The following is an 18,999-nucleotide window of genomic DNA, read 5'->3' as shown; positions in this document are numbered from 1 at the left end:
AAAATCACATAGTCCTCATCCTCTTTCCTCCAGCTCTACCTGTTAGGGTGGGATTAAAACAAGCTAATTGGCTTGCTCTTCTGGACACAGAGTTATTCCCTGAGAATTTTAAACTATTAATGTTAGTGACAAAGAAGAGGAAAAAGTAAAGAATAATGTTTAGCAAAGTGTAAGATAGTAAAAAGTGATCAGATTGGAAAAATTCATACTCTTGCCTGTTCTGCCTGCTTCATTCCAGTTAGAACTACTTGCATTCGAAGTTCAAATCACTTTAAAAAGCTTTCAAGTTTCAAGATCCTTCTTCATCCTTAATGTACCCAGGTGAAAATTTGTTCTCAAGACTAAACATTTCCCAACTTCAAATGAGCTCCTATGCCATTCTCTCACTTGTCTTTCCCCTTCCTCAATAAAGTTTGGTCTTTCCTTCCTTTCTTCTTTCTTTCCTTCCTTCCTTCTTTTCTTCCTTCTATTCTTCCAATCTTCCTTCCTTCCTAACAGAGTTCCAACAGCTTAACTTCCTTAAGGTCTTCCTAGAAAGGTTCTCTCCTCACTCTCCTTTCTATTATAATGGTTCTCTAAGAATTCTATATCATTCTAATAGAATGTGTATCATTTATATAGTTATAATACCTCTATTTTTAAGAAACGCTCTTTGGATATATTCAAAGATCAATAGTTAAATGATAGACTTCATGAAAATGAGGAATGAATTAGTTAGTGTATTTTTTCTAACCAAGAAGAAGAGAATAAACATTCAGTTTGTTCTCTTACTTCAAATTACATTCACTATTACTAAGACAGGGGCTAAGCTAAGAGAATCCGGACTCCTTGAGGGGGCAGGGAGTTCAAATCACTGAGTAAATATTTAAGAAATGTTGACCTGGACCAAATGCCTCCTCCCACTGTATAGTCCTACAAGTGTAAAATCACAAGGTTTTGAGATATTAGACCAATTCTGTCCTCACCCTACCCAACTCCCTGATGTTGCTTTTACAAAACACAATTGAATAAGAAGTGAATTTCTTCTTTTAAGAAGCCAAGCGTGGTGGCTTACGCCTGTAATCCCAGCACTTTGGGAGGCCGAGGTGGGCGGATCACAAGGTCAGGAGATCGAGACCATCCTGGCTAACACAGTGAAACCCCGACTCTATTAAAAATACAAAAAAAAAAAAAAAAAAAAAAATTGCCGGGCACGGTGGTGGGTGCCTGTAATCCCAGGTACTCAGGATGCTGAGGCAGGAGAATGGCGTGAACCCGGGAAAAGGAGCTTGCAGTGAGCAGAGATTGCGCCACTGCACTCCAGTCTGGGTGACAAAGTGAGACCCCATCTCAAAAAAATAAATAAATAAATAAGACATATAGTCTATATTGTAAGGAATTTTCTGTGGATCCAGGCCTATTATCCTATTATGTAGTTAGGACTGGGATGGGAGAAGGACCATCTTGTCTTATATTTAGGCATCTGATCTGATCACTAAACAAGTTACAGGTATTTTGATGTTGTCATGTTAAAAGTGTCATTTAAAATAAGCAATTGAAATATTACCAATTTGGTGTAATCCCTTTTGTGGTTTTGTATGTTTTATATATTCATTTTGTAATACACTAGAAGCCTCACAAAATGGCAGTAGACTGCCAGTTCCTAACCACGGAGGGGCTATGTTTCATGATGCTATTATATACATCTAAAACGAAAATAAATATTAATGAAAATGACATTTTCCATATTAAGTGAAGAGAGTTAAAGGTACATAATTTATTTCTATGAAGTGATAAATACTTGATTGCTGTAAATGTGAATAAAACTTTAATTTTAAACCTTTCAAGGGAATTAGATCTATCTTCCTGCTGTTTTCAAGCCTTCAGTAACCCTCTGAGTGTGTCTGTACTCACTAGGAAGGAACATTTCTGTGGAATTAATCAAATGGAGAATTCAATGTTCCTTGTAGATAATTTTGGCCGTGTTCCATTGCAAACTTTCTAGTCTGCATTTCATCTTTCCTGGGAAAAGACCCACATATTCCAAATCCTCTGCCTTTTCTCTACTTGTTAGTGAAGAACAATATAGCAAAACTGCTATGTACAGAATTAATAATCATGTGCATTTAGCAAGGCTCTCTGCTGGGAACCTCATCACTAGAATAAGGCAAAACGCATGAGAATAACAGTTCAAATGTAGTCAATACAAACTAGTATCAAAAACGTTGTATCATCATCGTTAATTGCTCCTCTGATTTTGCCAAAATTAAAAAAAAAATTCTGTTGGGAGAGAATTAGAAAATATTCAAAGCTCCTAATATATTCCAGTAAATCCTGAGATGACAAATCTCATTTTCCAAGGAAAAGCAGTGCTATTTTTTTTTTTTTTTTTTTGTAACAACAAAGTATTCATGTTCAACACCTAATTAAAACCTTTGGAAATCTATATGCGTTGTTTCTTAATGGCTTTCCAAATTTACAAGACAATCAGAATCCTTATCTACCACTGGCTTTAGGTTTCATATCAGCTTTTTTATTCACCTTACAGAATGATTTTCACCTTGCAGATGAATTCTAGCTATTTTATCCATAGCTATAATGGAATAGCTGCTGCTATTATTTATGCTCTATACATGTTACTTTGGCCCTAAAGCCTGAAGGAACCTATTATTGTTTTCTACCACTGATGATTTTATATGCACTTCTGCATTTGGGCAATTGTTCAACAATAGTCACAAAGACCTAGCACTTGTTCTGAATCCTACCTGCTGAGAAGTTTTATTTTGCCAGCTTGGTAAAGGATATTTAAATGAAGATATCTAAAGCTAGTAGAAAACAGAGATTTTGGAGTCATCAGTACATTTGGGATGGTGGAAGTCAGAGCTAAGGAGGGGATGTGGTACAGGAAGACCTCAGGGTAAATGTGCAGAGCCCTTATTCAGTGACGACTCGAATGACAATGTATTGATTATTAATTTATATTTCAGTAAAAAAGACTGTTTCTCCATCAAAATCTGCCTCTAGAATTTTCCAGCAAGAAGTAAGTGATGACGGCTATTAAAAGCCCTAGCAACAGTTTATATTTATATTCTTGAGGTTAAACCATCCTGTTTCAACAGATACCATATTCTCATTGAATTCCACATTAGCTTATGATAAACACAAGATGTTTTTCATAATCTAGCTGCAGGTTTTATGCATTTTTTTAAGCAAAACACACGGGAACTGCCAAGATAGGAGAGTAACCTTTCCTAAGTCACTCCAAATGTCACCATGACTATAAGCATATTTTCCTAAATTGGTGGATTTTTGCTTAAGAAAATATAAATTCATTCGAATGCTTCACTCATATTATATTAAGGTTTCATCATTTATCCTATAAACAAAATTCTGCTTTTATATACGTGAATCACTTTGTCATTCACAGGATCAAACCAAAATGACAACTGCTCAATTTTACTGTCGATGCTGCACAGCATCACTTCTTGGGAAGAAATACGTACTAAAGGATGACAGTCCGTACTGTGTTACATGTTATGATCGTGTATTTTCTAACTATTGCGAGGAGTGCAAAAAACCAATTGAATCCAATTCTAAGGTAAGTCTCACCACAATTTACAGAATTACTGCATATGAACAGCAAACAAGTGGGTTGGAGTGCCTCTTTTCCTTTAGTGTTGACTTTCAACACCATTTCTCTGCTACTGGATATATAAGGATCTTAAAAGTTACCAGCAGTCAAACTCTAGCCACTACACTTGGCACTATGAAATACAACATATGCTTAATCCTCACATGATCTTATAAGGTAGCTGAGAATGCTAAAGATGAATGACGTTAAGCTATTTGTCCAAAGTTACACAGCTAGAATTTTCCTGCTGTTTCCAAGCCCTTGGTAACCCTCTGGGTGTGTTTGTTATTTCTGGAATGACAAGGGTATAAATAAATGCATAAAGAATTGAAGTTGTAAGGATTCACAATCTGTTTTCTGACGTAAAATCAGCTTTATTTCTACTAAACCCTACTGACACCTCTCACTCCTACCACCCATTCCTCCGACATGCTTATTATTTTCTTTCTCTCTTTCTTTCCTTCTTTCTTTCTTTCTCTTCCTTCCTTCCTTTCTTTCTTTTTCTTTCTTTCTTTTCTTTCTTTCCTTCCTTCCTTCTTTCTTCTTTCCTTCCTTCCATCCTCCAATTCTCTTTCTCTCTCTCTCTCTCTGTCTTTCTTCCTTTCTTTCTGCCTTCGTGTTACTTAGATGATATCATTTTTTGTTTGCTTAGATAAGTCTCAAAAAGTAATAGAACATTGTACCCTAAAATTTTAAAAAAATCATTCCACGAAAAACCTCTATCGTAGTTTATAAAAAGAATATAGGCAAATTTTGAAGACATAGCAGAGAATGCATTTGTTTTTTTCCCAGCTGCCTTAAGTGACCCACCAAGAAAGCCTTGGGCTCTAGCTCTTAATTACCCCAGAGAGTCTCCTCTCTATGGGTAACAGTTTCAGTAACAACTTTCCCTCAAGCTACTAGCACAACCTACTGACATGAGAGTCCCAGGAGTGTTCAGTTTTGTCTTATAAAATGTCCTGTTTTGTCACAACCACATTTAATTAAATTTTATTTACTGTCTCAAAGGATCTTTGTTACAAAGACCGGCACTGGCACGAAGGATGCTTCAAGTGCACCGAATGCAATCACTCTTTGGTAGAAAAGCCTTTTGCTGCCAAGGATGAGCGCCTGCTGTGCACGGAGTGCTATTCTAATGAATGCTCCTCCAAGTGCTTCCACTGCAAGAGGACCATCATGCCTGGTAGGATATCAAGGGGGCTCCTGTCTCTAACTGAAGCTGCCATGCTTTTCATTAAGTCCCAGCACATGAGGAGTGCTGCAGCTCCCAAAACCCTGGTTTTGAGAAAGACATCTTTCTTACTCTCTCAATCTCCTTCCGTGTACCTTAGAAATAAAAAGATTATTCATTCATTATCCTTGAATAGGTAAATTACAGTGTTCTGTGTATTTTCATAAAGTCTAATTCATTGAAACATTTCAAACCAGAACCTCACCCATAAAATAAAGAAAAATTTATAGCAATAATACTACATTAAACACAGTGCCCTAGGCATAATCAATGGCATCAGAAAGAGTGATTCATCATAGGCGACTGGGGCCAACTGTCATTTGGTAGCTTGACACAAACTGTTTTGGGGATCAGTCATTGTTATTCTCTCTTAGGGAAGACAGGGTTCATGTATATCATTCCACTTTTGGCAAGGACTAATTCTTTGTATTTTGATCTTCTTCTCAATCTCTATGGACAGCAGCATAAGAACATAATTCAATCCCACTGTCTCACTCTTGCTCTCTCATTTTCTTATTATGGATTCAGAGAATTTCTAGAAGGCCATAACTGCACAGCATAGTCTCAGTAGTTGTGCTCAGGGCATTTTTAATACCCCTGTAATGATTATGATGGCCCAATTTATCCAAACCATGTAAAACAATTAGGAGTCTTCATTCGAAGTACTTTTACATCTCCAGATTATAGGTTATGCAGGGCTTGAAAGACTTTTCAGTGTAAGAGTGATTCTCCATCACCATGGCTGAACTTTACCAACCTTTTTTTTTTTTTTTCTCTCTCACATGAATGGGTTTTTTTGAGCCTGAAAAAATGCTATTTCTCTAAAAGGACAATTCATTTATCATCTTAACTTAAAACGTTTTAAAGTAATTTGATCTGTGTTATGCTTGACTTATACTAACAGGTCCTTAATTTTGGAGTACAGGTTCTCGCAAAATGGAATTTAAAGGAAACTACTGGCATGAAACCTGTTTTGTGTGTGAGAATTGCGGACAACCTATAGGGACAAAGCCTTTGATCTCCAAAGAGAGTGGCAATTATTGTGTGCCGTGTTTTGAGAAGGAGTTTGCTCACTACTGCAACTTTTGTAAGAAGGTAATTTTCTAAAGAGGGTGAAGCTTATGGTAACTCAGACCATTTCTTTTTAGCTGTATCATATATTTGGAATGAACTGATATTGTTATGTTATATCTGTAATCACACACCCATGGTAGTTTGGACTTTCAACATGTCCAAACCACTAGTTGTCACAATGAGGATAACCACCTTCTTTTATTAACCATAAAATTCCAGCCACAGCAAGAATTTAATATTCCAAACAGCTCAAGTGATTTGGTATTCCAGTTCATTGCACTGTTTTTGTTGTTGTTGTTGTTGTTGTTGTTGTTGTTTGTTTTTTTATCCTGAGATGGATTCTCACTCTGTCGCCCAGGCTGGAGTGCAGTGGTACAATCTCAGTTCACTACAACCACTGCCTCCCGGGTTCAAGAGATTCTCGTGCCTCAGTCTTCTGAGTAGCTGGGATTACAGGTGCGTGCCACTGCGTTCAGCTAATTTTTGTATTTTTAGTGGACACAGGGTTTCACCATGTTGGTCAGGCTGTTCTCAAACTCCTGACCTCAGGTGATCCACCTGCCTCGGCCTTTCAAAATGCTGGGATTACAGGCATGAGCCACCACACCTGGCCCATTCACTGCTTTTATACAAGATCTCACGTATTCTGAGAGAAAGCACAGGTCTCTCTTTGAATACAGGTGTTTCTTAAAAAATAATTTTTGATCCATTCAGTATTAACTCTTTCAGAGAAATACGAATTTGCCTCACAAAGTGACTAAGGGAACCAAGTTAAACAGGACATTTAACTCTTCACATTGTTTCTCAGCAATGCAAATGTCTTCTTGACTTGAAGCTTTTGTATTTCCTAAGAGTAGAGCAATCAGCTCAAGAGAGTGCCAAGATCATGGGGGACGTTCAGCAGACAAAAGACAGAAAGAAGACTAAGGGCAGCAAGTTCCTTCACTCCAGTTCCAGGATCATGTACAGCCTTCTGACTTGGCTTCCCACTCAAAAAACATTTTCTAAGAGAAAAAAAAAAAGTGATTTTTTTGAAGTAAACTTCATCCAATTCTTTTTTTATCCTCTAAGCTTTTATGTGAAAAAGTAGCTCTAACACCTTGATGAAGCCTGTCTGCATCCCATATAATATATATGGGATGTTCTCAAAGAAATCCTTGATCTCCGAGGCATCATATGTTTAAAATGACACCATAAATTGTCATAAGAAAGCTGAATCATGAAAATACATTGGATTAGTATAGTAGTTTCAAAGTACTTTTTATCTATGGGCCACTTTGGGAGAACTCTTAAGCCCATTTGTATATCTGGACAGCTGGAAGTCACACTACCACTTTCTACACACGCATATGTGAACACACATGTACATACACACACACATGCAGTGATTGTCTAACATGCATAACCAATACCAGTATTTCATTTAAAGAGGCAGCAATATACTATACTGTTATAATTATTAAATTATACAATGTTGATGGCTGAGAATTACAATTGATCACAACATGATATAAAATAATCTTATGACTGAGACCTTCATTACTCTACCAAAACACTAGCTTAGAAAATGACTTTATAAGCAGCAATCAAGCCATATGACCATATGACATATGAATTCCAAAGAATTACCAATGACAGCATCTAAAAACATGCTGGAGGTTGGGCATGGTGGCTCACGTCTGTAATCCCAACACTTTGGAAAGCCAAGGTGGGAAGATTGCCTGAGGTCAGGAGTTCAAGACCAGCCTGGGCAACATAGTGAGACCCTGTCTCTATTTAAAAAAAAAAAAAGTTTAAAAATTAGCCAAGTATGGTGACATGTGCCTGTAGTCCCAGCTACTTGGGAGGCTGAGGCAGGAGGATCACTTGAGTCCAGAAATTCAAGGCTGCAGTGAGCTATGATTGAGCCACTGTACTCCAGCCTGGGTGACAATGAGATCCTTCTCTAAAAAATACACAAAACTTAAAAATTAAAGAAATTAAAATCATGCTGGAAATAAAATGAACAGATTCATCTCACTGTTTTGAGAGACAACTGAGTTAGCCAATTTTAGACTTCATTTCTTAAAGACTTAGACTAAAACAGTAATGAGGTTTGTGAGAATTATCTTAAAATCATTTATTGGACACAATATAAAGTCTCTTTCAATGCTATAACAATTCAAGAGTGAAGCTTCTTTAGTACATCCATGCTGAGCACTGTCTGGGCCAAGTGCTGATGTTTCCCAGGTTATTGGAGCCTGTAACTATATTTAGGATATGATTTGAAGTCACCAAACATTTACAAAATATTTATATTGGGTAGTAGACAGATTATGACATGCCAGATTATTTTTTATTTAGTTTTTAAAACCACAAGTCCTTTTCTAAAATGCTGGATATGTTTTTGATCAAGATGATCCAATCTAAACAATTTTTTTCAACCCAAACCAAAGACCAAATATTTTCTTAAAAAAAAGGAAAAACGACCTGACAATCAGGCTCTTAGAACTTTTAAGCTCTAAAATCCATAGATTTTATTTTGTTACACTAAGATTTATTTTCCGCCAGAAAGCAAATGATTTTAAACTACAAGCCCTTCAAATTCGAACTCCTCAAGATTCAAAAGGAGTTAAACGTCTTCTTCGATTCTTCATCTGTCACCTACTGAGTGCAAAATCATTATTGCCTCCACTTTTTCAGAGGAGAAACTTGTTCTAAATCCTGGGATCAATCAGTGGTGAAAACCAAACTTAGATATTAGACTTCATCTTATCCTTCCTACCTCTTCAAAAGGAATGTAATCACAAGCAAACTATTTCTAATGTTCCAGAGTTTCTTCTCTCTAATTAAACAGTCTTTGATGTATATATCAAGTTTTATTTTGCTGTGAATACATTTTTCAAGTTTCAGATCTTTTAAGCATTGCCTGCTAATCATTGGACCAAACAAATCAAAGGAATCATGAATTCTGCTGTGTCTGCTGTAGGGCATTGGAAGTCAGTAGGGGGTATTTTAAATTGCTTTACTTCCATCACACCGTTATGCTTCCTATTTACTTATTCAGAATAGTATGCTTTTTTCCTCTAGGAAAATATCTTTCATATCAAATATCTTTAATTTCTAAGATATTTGTTACATGATTAAAAATATCTTTAGAATAATTTTTTCACAAGTCTATGTCACAGACAAATAACATTTTCGAGTTTGTAAACAAGGAAGTGGCTTAAAATAGGCTCTATGTTTTATATCTAGTTAATTTGATACAAAGGTTATGGGAACCACCTCAGATATCCCATTGCTTCAGTCATTATAAAAATTTACAAAAACACATTCCAGTATCTACAGCAACTCTAAGAGCTCATTAGCTGTAAATTCCAAAGGTAATATGGCTTAAAAATAGTTACATGAGAAAAATTGCCCAATATTTATCCATCTGATTCTAAATAAAGATTTCTCAGCCATTTAAAAAGTAGAATTCATGCATTAAATTCATTTAGGAAAAAATATTATCTTATGCAGAACGAATTACATCTCTGGCAAAACACTTCACATAACCCCTTACGGCTCAATGTGCAACCAGGGCTCACTCCATTGAGTTCTGATTCCCACAATGCCCCATTGCTAGATACAATATTGGAATCGCTTTCCAACTATTTTTTTCTTTGGTATTTCTTCATTCATTCAGCAAGGATTTTCAACTGCTTATCTGTGCAAGGTAACCTTGACTCAGTATGGTATTAATGGTGATGCACACAGGCTGTGGAGTCAGACCATGCAGGTTCGAATCCTAGCACACTGTGGCCATGGCAAGTAACTTAATGACTGTAACCCTCAGTAGTTGCTCATCGGAAAAGAGGGAAAGATAATAGTCTCTACTATGTAGAAGTGTTGAGAATATTCAGAAGAGCTCATCCTTAGCACGATGCTAAGGACTGAAAAAACACTTAATAAATGGTAGTTGTTATTAACAAATAATGGTGCTTACCAATTCCCTTCAGAGTTACTGCTGTTGGATATTCTTGTATCTGGTGTAAAAAGTTCAGGAAAAAGAAGAATTCCTTTAAGCATCCCTAAAGTTAGACAGGTAGTTATAAGAACATAGTATAGAAAATAGCTCTAACAGCAGATCTTTAAACACCAAAATTAAGAAAATTCAGAGAAGTATGAGGAAATGAATAAAGAATGTGTGTGGTTTTCTCCCCCATCTTTCTGAGTCCCATATGGCCCCTGCCTCTGTTCTATTTCATTGTAGGAGAAAAATATACAATAATTTTTATTTCTTTCTACTTCTAATTAATTCCTATAACCTTTGGTTTCTCTTATTATTAATTTTTTAATGACTTTTTGAGGAAAAGAACATCCTAACATAAGATGAAATAGAGTAGCCGAAAGCACCAGTTGTGGACATAGAAGACATGAAATGATCTTTTTTTTTTTTCTTTTTGCTTCCTTTAATCACCAAAGATACTAGGATCTCAAGAGAATCGTGAAATGATCTGAATTGTAATGGCTCCCATGGTCATTGCCTTTTCTGTGGTCTTTGGCAGGTGATAACTTCAGGTGGGATAACATTCTGTGACCAGCTATGGCATAAAGAGTGTTTTCTGTGTAGTGGCTGTAGGAAAGATCTCTGTGAAGAAGAGTTTATGTCCAGAGACGACTATCCATTCTGCGTGGACTGCTACAACCATCTTTACGCCAACGAGTGTGTAGCCTGTTCCAAACCCATTAGTGGTGAGTTCTTCAGTTCAATATGACCTTGCCATGAGACAGTTATGACTATATGAAACGCTGTCTAGTTAATTTGGGAAATGTGATTAAAGGATGAGAAGCTTTTGTTTATGTTTCCTTTTGAGATAAACAAGTGGGTGCATATATATGAGTATAAATATTACATGGATTCTTCAAGGAAAGTATAATTTGGGTGCCTATACTCAGTGAAGGTAACTACATACTAAACCTAATGGTACTGACTCTAAGTAAAATAATTCAAGGACGGAGGAGAACAGGATGAGCTGAGAGTTTAGCGCAGACCTTCACAAGGAGGTCTGCTTGCAGCCTCATTAAGATTTGAGTGGGAGGAAAGAGTACTCATAAATCAGAATCCTGCTTAATTCCAAAATAGGACCAAGCATCCTTTAGTTAGGAAGGTTTTAATTAAATTCCACTATTGTATAGAACATCTGAAGCTGTAATAATTAAGGTAACATAGGTCAGTAATTAATTAAACTTCATTTTAAGATGCTTCTAACAAATTTATTACTCTCTTTTCTCTATTCACTTGCAATTGTGAAGTGCATTTATGAGTAGATGAAAGAAAACAAGATAGCATTTTACTGAAAAAAAGTGACATGATTTGAAAATAACATAATGATAAATCGATCCATGTTAAAGAGGTTTTCAAGGTAAAAAGAAATACATTTTTTTCCTCAGAGACACCTTTAAAATGCTAATCCTATAATAAAGGAATTGAAACTAGCATGACACTTGAGAAATCCAACAGGTATTCTTTCTGGCAATTTATAGTCACCTAATAATGTGTCAGAACTGTATATCTACTTTCTATTCCTAGTATTCTTAGATCGTATTTCAATTTTTAATTCAGTTTATATACCATAGATTTAAAGATTATTTTATCCCTTTCCTCCTTCTTCATCTTCAAATACGTAACAAAATAAAAGTTGAGTATTCATGCACTTTCCAGTCGAAAGAAAAAGTTTCACAGCAAGCCCCACCTTGGCAGGCTTTCACTGACTTGCAAGGGAAGGGAGGGTGTCACCAGAAGAAACAGCATGGTCTTATTTCTCCAGACGGAGCACCACGTGTGTCAGGATCTCACACTGGCCCACAGGCTACACCTGGCCAGCAGGCAGGTGATGTTTGGCCTGAACATGTTTAGAAATGTAAAATCCATCTCTGCAGCTAAAAGTAGAGGAAGAACCTGCCATTGGGTGAGCAGACTGTCTCCACATTAACCAGCAGGGTCACCATCATATGGAACTAGTGGCTGTTCAACTGCATGGGGCATGCCCTCTCTGTTCCTTGCACCCTGTCTGTATCACTCAGCTAGATCACCTCCCTGGCCCTTGTAAGAACTTGCCTTAGCAGTCTCACACCACTGAGCTCCAGGGTCCATGCTTCTAACCACCCTGCTCTCCTGCCTTCTACAAATTTGGCAATTCCTATAGCCAAGAGAACAAGCCACTATCTCCACTGATTTTAGTTAGAAAATGGGACTTTCAGATATCCAACAGTACCCGGAGCTCCAGAATCTCCCTAGTAAAATCGGCAATCACAGTCCATTTATTTTATAACAATACTTTTCTTGAATCGGGACAGAAAAAAAAGGAGAACTTCAATGAGAAAATAAGGAAATTAACAACTCAAAATAGGTTTCAAAATTCTCTGGAGATCCGGATGGCTAATACTGATCTGCAAAAAGCCTACACAAGCCCTGAACTTGAGTTTCAATTCTGATATATCACAGATTCATGTGCCTAAGTGATTTTTCTCATAGATTGTTCCAGATCAATCACTGGGCCCAGGCTTTTAAAGTTGAGATGGAAAAACAACGTTGTTCTGCACAAAAATATGAGGATGATCAAGAGCAAATAATCTGACCCAAAAGTAGTCTAAATGCAATATTATATATTTAATTTAGACTCATCAGTCCAAAGGAAATGTCTAATAACTATTTTAATCTCTTTTTTAAACTTTTTGATTGAGACACCAGAGACTGAAATGCCTGCAAAAACTTACAACTCACTTTAATATTTCTTGATCTAATTGTTAAATATCTATAGACCCTGTAGTACTGCTTCTTTAAAATTGAGCTATTTGAACTGATGTACCATTGGGAATTCTGATACTGTCACATGTCTTCAGAAAATTGGCATTCATCTGATTATTATGTCACTTTAAGAAGCTAGGTATTCTTGGTCAAAGGATACAAAATTTCAGTTAAACAGGGGAAATAATTTCAAGAGATCTATTGTACAACATAGTGACTTTAGTTAACAACTATGTATTATATACTTGAAAATTGCTAAGAGAATAGATTTTAAATGTTCTCACCACACGCAAAAAAAGTATATGATAAGGTAATAGATATGTTAACTGCCTTGATTTAGCCATTCCACAATGTATACGTACACAAAAACAACACGTTATATATGTACAATTTGTACTTGTCAATTCAGATTAATTAATCCATTAATTTTTTTAAAAAGCTCTGAGAAATCTACCTATAAATCACCAAGTAAAAATTTTAAAACCCAATACATTGAACTGCTTCATTTGAACAAACTCCAGATATAGCTACCATATTTTCTCCTCCTTTAAGATAGGATTAACCTCTTAAACTATCAGGGATAAATGAAGCAGCTTGATGCAGTGAAAAGTGCTCTGGACTGAGGAGCAAAAGACTTGGTCCTCCTGCCCCCATGCCTGTGTCACCATGGGTGACTAACTCACTTCCGGGGTGGGGGGCCTTCATTTGCCTTATTTATAAAACAAGCAGTTGAGCAGGTTTGCTTTCTTCCATCTCTGTTTATTTCAAGGAAAAGGAATTTCAAATGTTGTGGTTTCTTCAGAGAGCGATGCTAATGTTCCTGACCATATTCTTTACCAAAGATAAACTCAAACTTAGTTTCATGAGGTTCAAAGCAGAGACTCTAAACACAACTGGCCTGTGCTTAAATAGTAGATCTGCTGCTTACTAGCTGGATGACCTGGGGCAAGTGGTTAAACTTCTCATTTTTCAGTTTTTGTTTGCAAAGTGGGACTGACGCTAATATCTACCCCCATGAAAGTAAGGTGAGGGCTGTATAAGGTAACACACATAAAGACTTAGAATAGTGATTGGCACGCATATTCAAGCACTCAACAAATGCCAGCTCTTATTCTACTGACTTGTCAGAAACCTATGAAACCAGATAAAACAGGTGCCAGAGACCTGCTTCAGGGATGACTTTCTTACTGCAAATAACCCTCATGACTTAAGGGAGTAAACATATCCTTTTTGGAACAGTTTGCAAACGTCTCACATGTTGGTTCAGCCCTCTCTTAAAGTTGTCAGATGCTTCTAGTTTTTCTTCGTCATAAAATCTGGAAGAATTGCTTTTATATTTGTCACTTGTACAAGGCTTACTAATAAAATTAAGAAAAACTCATGAGCATCAAAATGCTAGACATGTAATAGTTTTATGAATAGCATAATTTATGTATATAGAGAACATTACTCTTGCAGTCAGCTTATTAACGTTTTGAATAACATTAAGGGAATTAAGTAGTACATAATTAATTTACATTTATTAGGAAGTAATGTTGATAGCATCATAGATAAGCGAGCTATAAATTTAATCAAGGAAAGTAGAGGAATTTGATGCAAATTTCTCTATGAACTACTAAATTATATATGAAGACATCAAATAAGTTTGTTACAATGGAAACAAAAGTTCATTATCCTATTTAAGAAGAATGTATCTGAAATAGAATGCTATTCACCCTTTCACTTCACCATTCCAAATGGAGTATTTGGAAATTACATATGAATTATATAACTCTTTTAGCCTCACTCCATGGATGATAAGCAAATAATAGCACTAAGATTACTGGGAGAAAACACGAAATAAATAAAGACCCAAGCCTAGGGCATCTCAACCTCTTCCCAAACCCTAAACATTTTCTCCTTTTATGGAACTTCTCAAAATCAGTTTCTTGAACTATACCCTAGAATCACATTAGGGAGAGAGAGATCAGACCCTCACTGAAGATTCAAATTCTACTACTTTTAAAAGAAACAGTGTGGCACAAGGGAGGCCCAGGTTAAAGTGGAGGAGGCTGACAAACTCCTTAGAAACCAATCACTGGATAACGTGGCTTCATTAGTCAGATTCAACAAAAGCTGAAGTTGTCTCTGAGCGAGGTAATAAGGCCACCATGTTAGGATAGCTGAATGATTGGACAAAATTCTCTATTTTGGGCTTTCTAGAAATAGTGTCCCAAACCATATGACCCCAAGATGTATTCTAAGTACAACTAAGCACAGAAAAATGAGGGGAAAGAAGAAAACTAAAAGTCATTACAATATCGGACATCAGCCTAGGAAGTGCACATTTATTTCATTTTGTCTTAATTTTGCAGCTAAGAAAACTTAAAGTCATATAGAGAAAAAGAGGAAATGTATTCATACTTAGATATCTCTGACTTTACAACCTATACCTTCTTTCCACTACGCTACACGATATTTTCTTATCTGGCTTAGACAATCCTTATCTGTTTCCAAAAATACATGACTTGCATATCAGCATTCTGCCTTCTTCTGTAGATTATGGCAGAATTTGGCTGTGAATCTGGTTGGGTGGCATAGGTGGAACTTTCCTACAGCGGATAGGTCCTGATGGACACAGGGCCAGGAAGCAGCATTCTTTTTTGGGTTACTTGCCTCTACGTTGTCTTGCTCACAGCTCTATCTCCATTTCCTAGAAGAGTATATGATAGAATGCTCAATCTGTTCCTTGAAAGGATAGATTAATCTTTTTCTCCAATTCCTTTACAGGTCTCACAGGTGCCAAGTTTATCTGCTTTCAAGACAGCCAGTGGCATAGTGAATGCTTTAACTGCGGGAAGTGCTCTGTCTCCTTGGTGGGTAAAGGCTTCCTGACCCAGAACAAGGAAATCTTCTGCCAAAAATGTGGCTCCGGGATGGACAGTGACATCTAGGAGACAGTCCTTTCCCACCTAAATTCCACTTTGCCTTTGTTGTCACTAAAGCCAGAATTCAGTTGCAGTCTTATTTTTGACTTAAGTTTTAGAAAATATTAATGTAGTTTAGAATGGAAAAGTTTTTGCACATAGTTTGATCGAATTGTATTCTAAGGGCACAAAAAGCACAGTAGAACAGAAATGAATATATGCTAAATCACAAAGACAACTCTCCTTGCAAAATACTGCACTCTGCTGTTAGAAACATAGGAAAATATCTCTTCATAATCAAATATATGACATATACCTGGGAGCTGTGGATGTAATTACTAAAGAATGAGGTTTTTCATACCTGAAGAGTAAAAGAAAAACTAAGAGCTCAAACTGAGAGGTATGCATGAGACTAGTGTTTGCATTCCTGGTTATATGTAATGTGATAAATTAGCTATGAATGGTAAAAGAACAAAAGTGATCAGAGTAAATTCATCAGCAATTATCACATTTAAGAATTGTTATCATTTAAAAATCTTTTTTTGTTCACACATACTGACTTTAGAATTAAAAAACAAAGCTACAATTTGTCTTCATACACACTGTTTCCACAGCTTGCTCCGTGTTTACTCAATGGAATATGAGAATTGAAGACTTTATGGCTCTCATAATCTGCATACGTATAAAGGGGATCATTTCTACCTAGGGATAGCCAAAGCATGGGTTTCAACACATTTTGTATTAAATGTGTTTTCAAAGTCCACAGTGATTTTTCTAAATGCTTGCAGATTCCATGAAATAACAGTCATTCTTTCAAGTGGAGTTAACCAGGATAATCTTTGTCCCCAAAGGCAAACCTTTAAAATAAATAGATCATTAAATCATCACTTGTGGAAATGAGTTTTAGGGAAGGGATTGAGTGTTGGAACATGACTTTCATCCAGATATCTAAAGACATAATAGAATGCATAATTAGCTCTGTGCCTCATGCATTTTGCCTTCTAAAATTACATAGATGATTAATGGGCAGACATAAAAGTGGGCTTTAAAGAAATCTAGTAATAATAAAAACTGAAAAGAATAATTCACTGCTGATAATTCCGAACCTGCAAAGCAGCACAATAATGTGCTCCCCACTCTTCCCACACACCTGTGCCACCCACCTTACCCCAAGTCAATCATGCCCCCAGCTTCAATCTGCTGCATAACCAGGAGGTGCACTCCTAACCCTAAGCAACCATCCTACAAGTCAGTCAGTGTTTATTGATCACACAGGAAGTAAATAGCCTTAGTTGGAAGTCCAGCAGCAGGTTTATCTTTATACCAGACTTTAACTGATCGTGACCCTACCTTGCTGCCCCTGGATATTTTCCACATTACTTGGGACAAATGGAGAGCAACCTCTGCTCTCCATGATCAGTTATCACAGTGGTTATAGCATCTCCTGGGTGGAGTAGAGGGAGGTCAGGAGAAGAAGCCCGCATAGATATATAAGTGTCTTCTCTCAGATTATAGATTAGAGCATTAAAGGTTTTGATTAAAATCTAATTATAGGATACTGCTGATTACAATTACCAAAATAGCATCACAGGAGATTCAATTAAAATTGTCATGGAAACAATTTTTGAAAGAGTTTAAAATGCAAGAACATTCAGGGATGTTAACAATTTAGAGATACTAATAAATGTTCTGCTAGATAGACTATTTGAAAACTATAAATGTATTTTGGGGTTAACAATGCCAAGATATGTTTTCATATTCACACTGCAAAATACAGGCAAAACTAGCAATATTTTTTCTGCATTATATGAAATTTCACAGGTAAAACTAAATCTATGATATAGAAAATAATAGTACATTACACATAGTGAAAACTAAGCCACTTAGGTTTAGATAGATATATAACATGTAGCATCTTCTCTGTTAACCAATTATAGATAAATATACAACATGTAATGTTTTCTTAGTTACACAATTGCAAATGTTTAGGCATTTTACTGTGTGTGGGAGGGGGGTGAGTATGCACATGATCAGACTTGTATTCTAGCCTTACAATTAAAATTCACAGAATCGTTTCCTAAAGATTTTATTATCCTTTCATAAGTATAAATATGTGTACTTTTACATATGAATAGTTCTGCATTTAGAAGGTATCCTACACATCAAACATCCATTAAACATGTACTATACTATGCCAAAAGTTAGAGCTTACACTGTTGTGGTTCTGGAGTGATAGGAGGATGGATCAGGGTATGGAAACGCACAAGTGCGTGATGCAGAGATCCTTGCCTACAGGTTAACAAAGCACCACTGTAGACATAGGACACATATGCAAAACAACTAAGAAAAAAGACCTCGTTAGGTCTTTGTGTAATACACACAAAGATAAATGTAAAAATTATATAGTTGATTTATACGGTTTATGTAACAAAGAGAAAAACTCTCTTAATGGACTTATCCAAAGATGAAATGGACTACCTCAGGAAACAGTGGGCTCCCAGTAATTCAAAGGTGACATCTGCATAGGCAGGAAAGAAGTTAAAAGCAAATCCCACACGCCAATAACAACCAGATGGCTTGGAAGTAGCAGAGACTGTGCCGAGGAGCAGGAGAAAATAAGACTGCTAAAAGAGAAAGAATCAGAGGAAGGGGGATATTAACTCTTAGGATAAAAAGTGTATATAACAGGCCATAGAAAGTTACCAACTGTTCTTAAGTAAAGGAAGAAAATAATTATTGCAGTGTTTGAGGGAAATTATGCTATTGATTCTTTGTGGAATAGAACCAAAGAAAGCAAGGTTCCAAGGATTAACTTTCTTACTGCAGTAATAAGTTTGGTTAATGGCTACAAAAGTGAAAAGAAAGAGGAAAAACGCATTGAAGGCCAAGAGTTATATTTGTTGGCAAAGTCAACAAGTCAAAATATTTTATTTTGTCATGTTGGGGATTAAAGATGACAAAAGAAGCAAAAATGTATTTCTGCTTCAATAATTATGACTAGGATGCCCAAGGGTTCAATTTTAACTTGGCATTTTATAAAAGTGTTAAATTGGCACAAACTAGGTCCACTGGTTAAGTAAAATGTGGTTATGTTACAATCCAGGCTTCAAAGCTTACATTGTTGCTATAACTTAAAAAAAAAGGGACACTAGATTGTTCATTGGAGTAAAATATTGGCCTACCATTATGAAAAATGCATAACACTAATCACAAATGGTTAAAAAAATCACTGCCAAATTTAATATCACAAATGAAAAGTCAATCCAAAAACACATTTGATGTTAGCAATACCATTTTTGAATTTAAGAAAAAAAAATGTTTAATCTACTTGGCATATTGTTAATTGTTTTTTAAATAAGAAAATGGTTGTTTGGCAGGGTGCGGTGGCTCACACCTGTAATCCCAG

General features: G+C 36.2%; 1 protein-coding gene across 3 annotated transcripts in view; it reads left to right on the top strand.

Annotated features, from left to right (window-relative positions):
* FHL5 (four and a half LIM domains 5) overlaps positions 1-18,453 on the top strand; it is a 54,094-nt gene extending 35,641 nt beyond the window's left edge. For 2 of the 3 annotated variants that reach the window (XM_023205872.2, XM_023205870.2), the window contains 5 exons: positions 3,407-3,577; positions 4,619-4,793; positions 5,767-5,936; positions 10,445-10,631; positions 15,457-15,681. In XM_023205872.2, the coding sequence (XP_023061640.2) occupies positions 3,419-3,577; positions 4,619-4,793; positions 5,767-5,936; positions 10,445-10,631; positions 15,457-15,620 (855 nt within the window). In that variant the 5' untranslated portion in view covers positions 3,407-3,418 and the 3' untranslated portion in view covers positions 15,621-15,681. Of the gene's footprint in view, positions 1-1,033; positions 1,134-3,406; positions 3,578-4,618; positions 4,794-5,766; positions 5,937-10,444; positions 10,632-15,456 lie in introns of all 3 variants that reach the window. The other variant, XM_023205873.2, reaches the window with a different exon arrangement.
* The last annotated feature ends 546 nt before the right edge of the window (positions 18,454-18,999 follow it).

This window comes from Piliocolobus tephrosceles, chromosome 5, assembly GCF_002776525.5.
Source record: "Piliocolobus tephrosceles isolate RC106 chromosome 5, ASM277652v3, whole genome shotgun sequence".
NCBI lineage: Eukaryota > Metazoa > Chordata > Mammalia > Primates > Cercopithecidae > Piliocolobus > Piliocolobus tephrosceles.
Note: the sequence above shows the minus strand (reverse complement) of the source record. Positions and strands in the feature narration are given on the sequence as shown.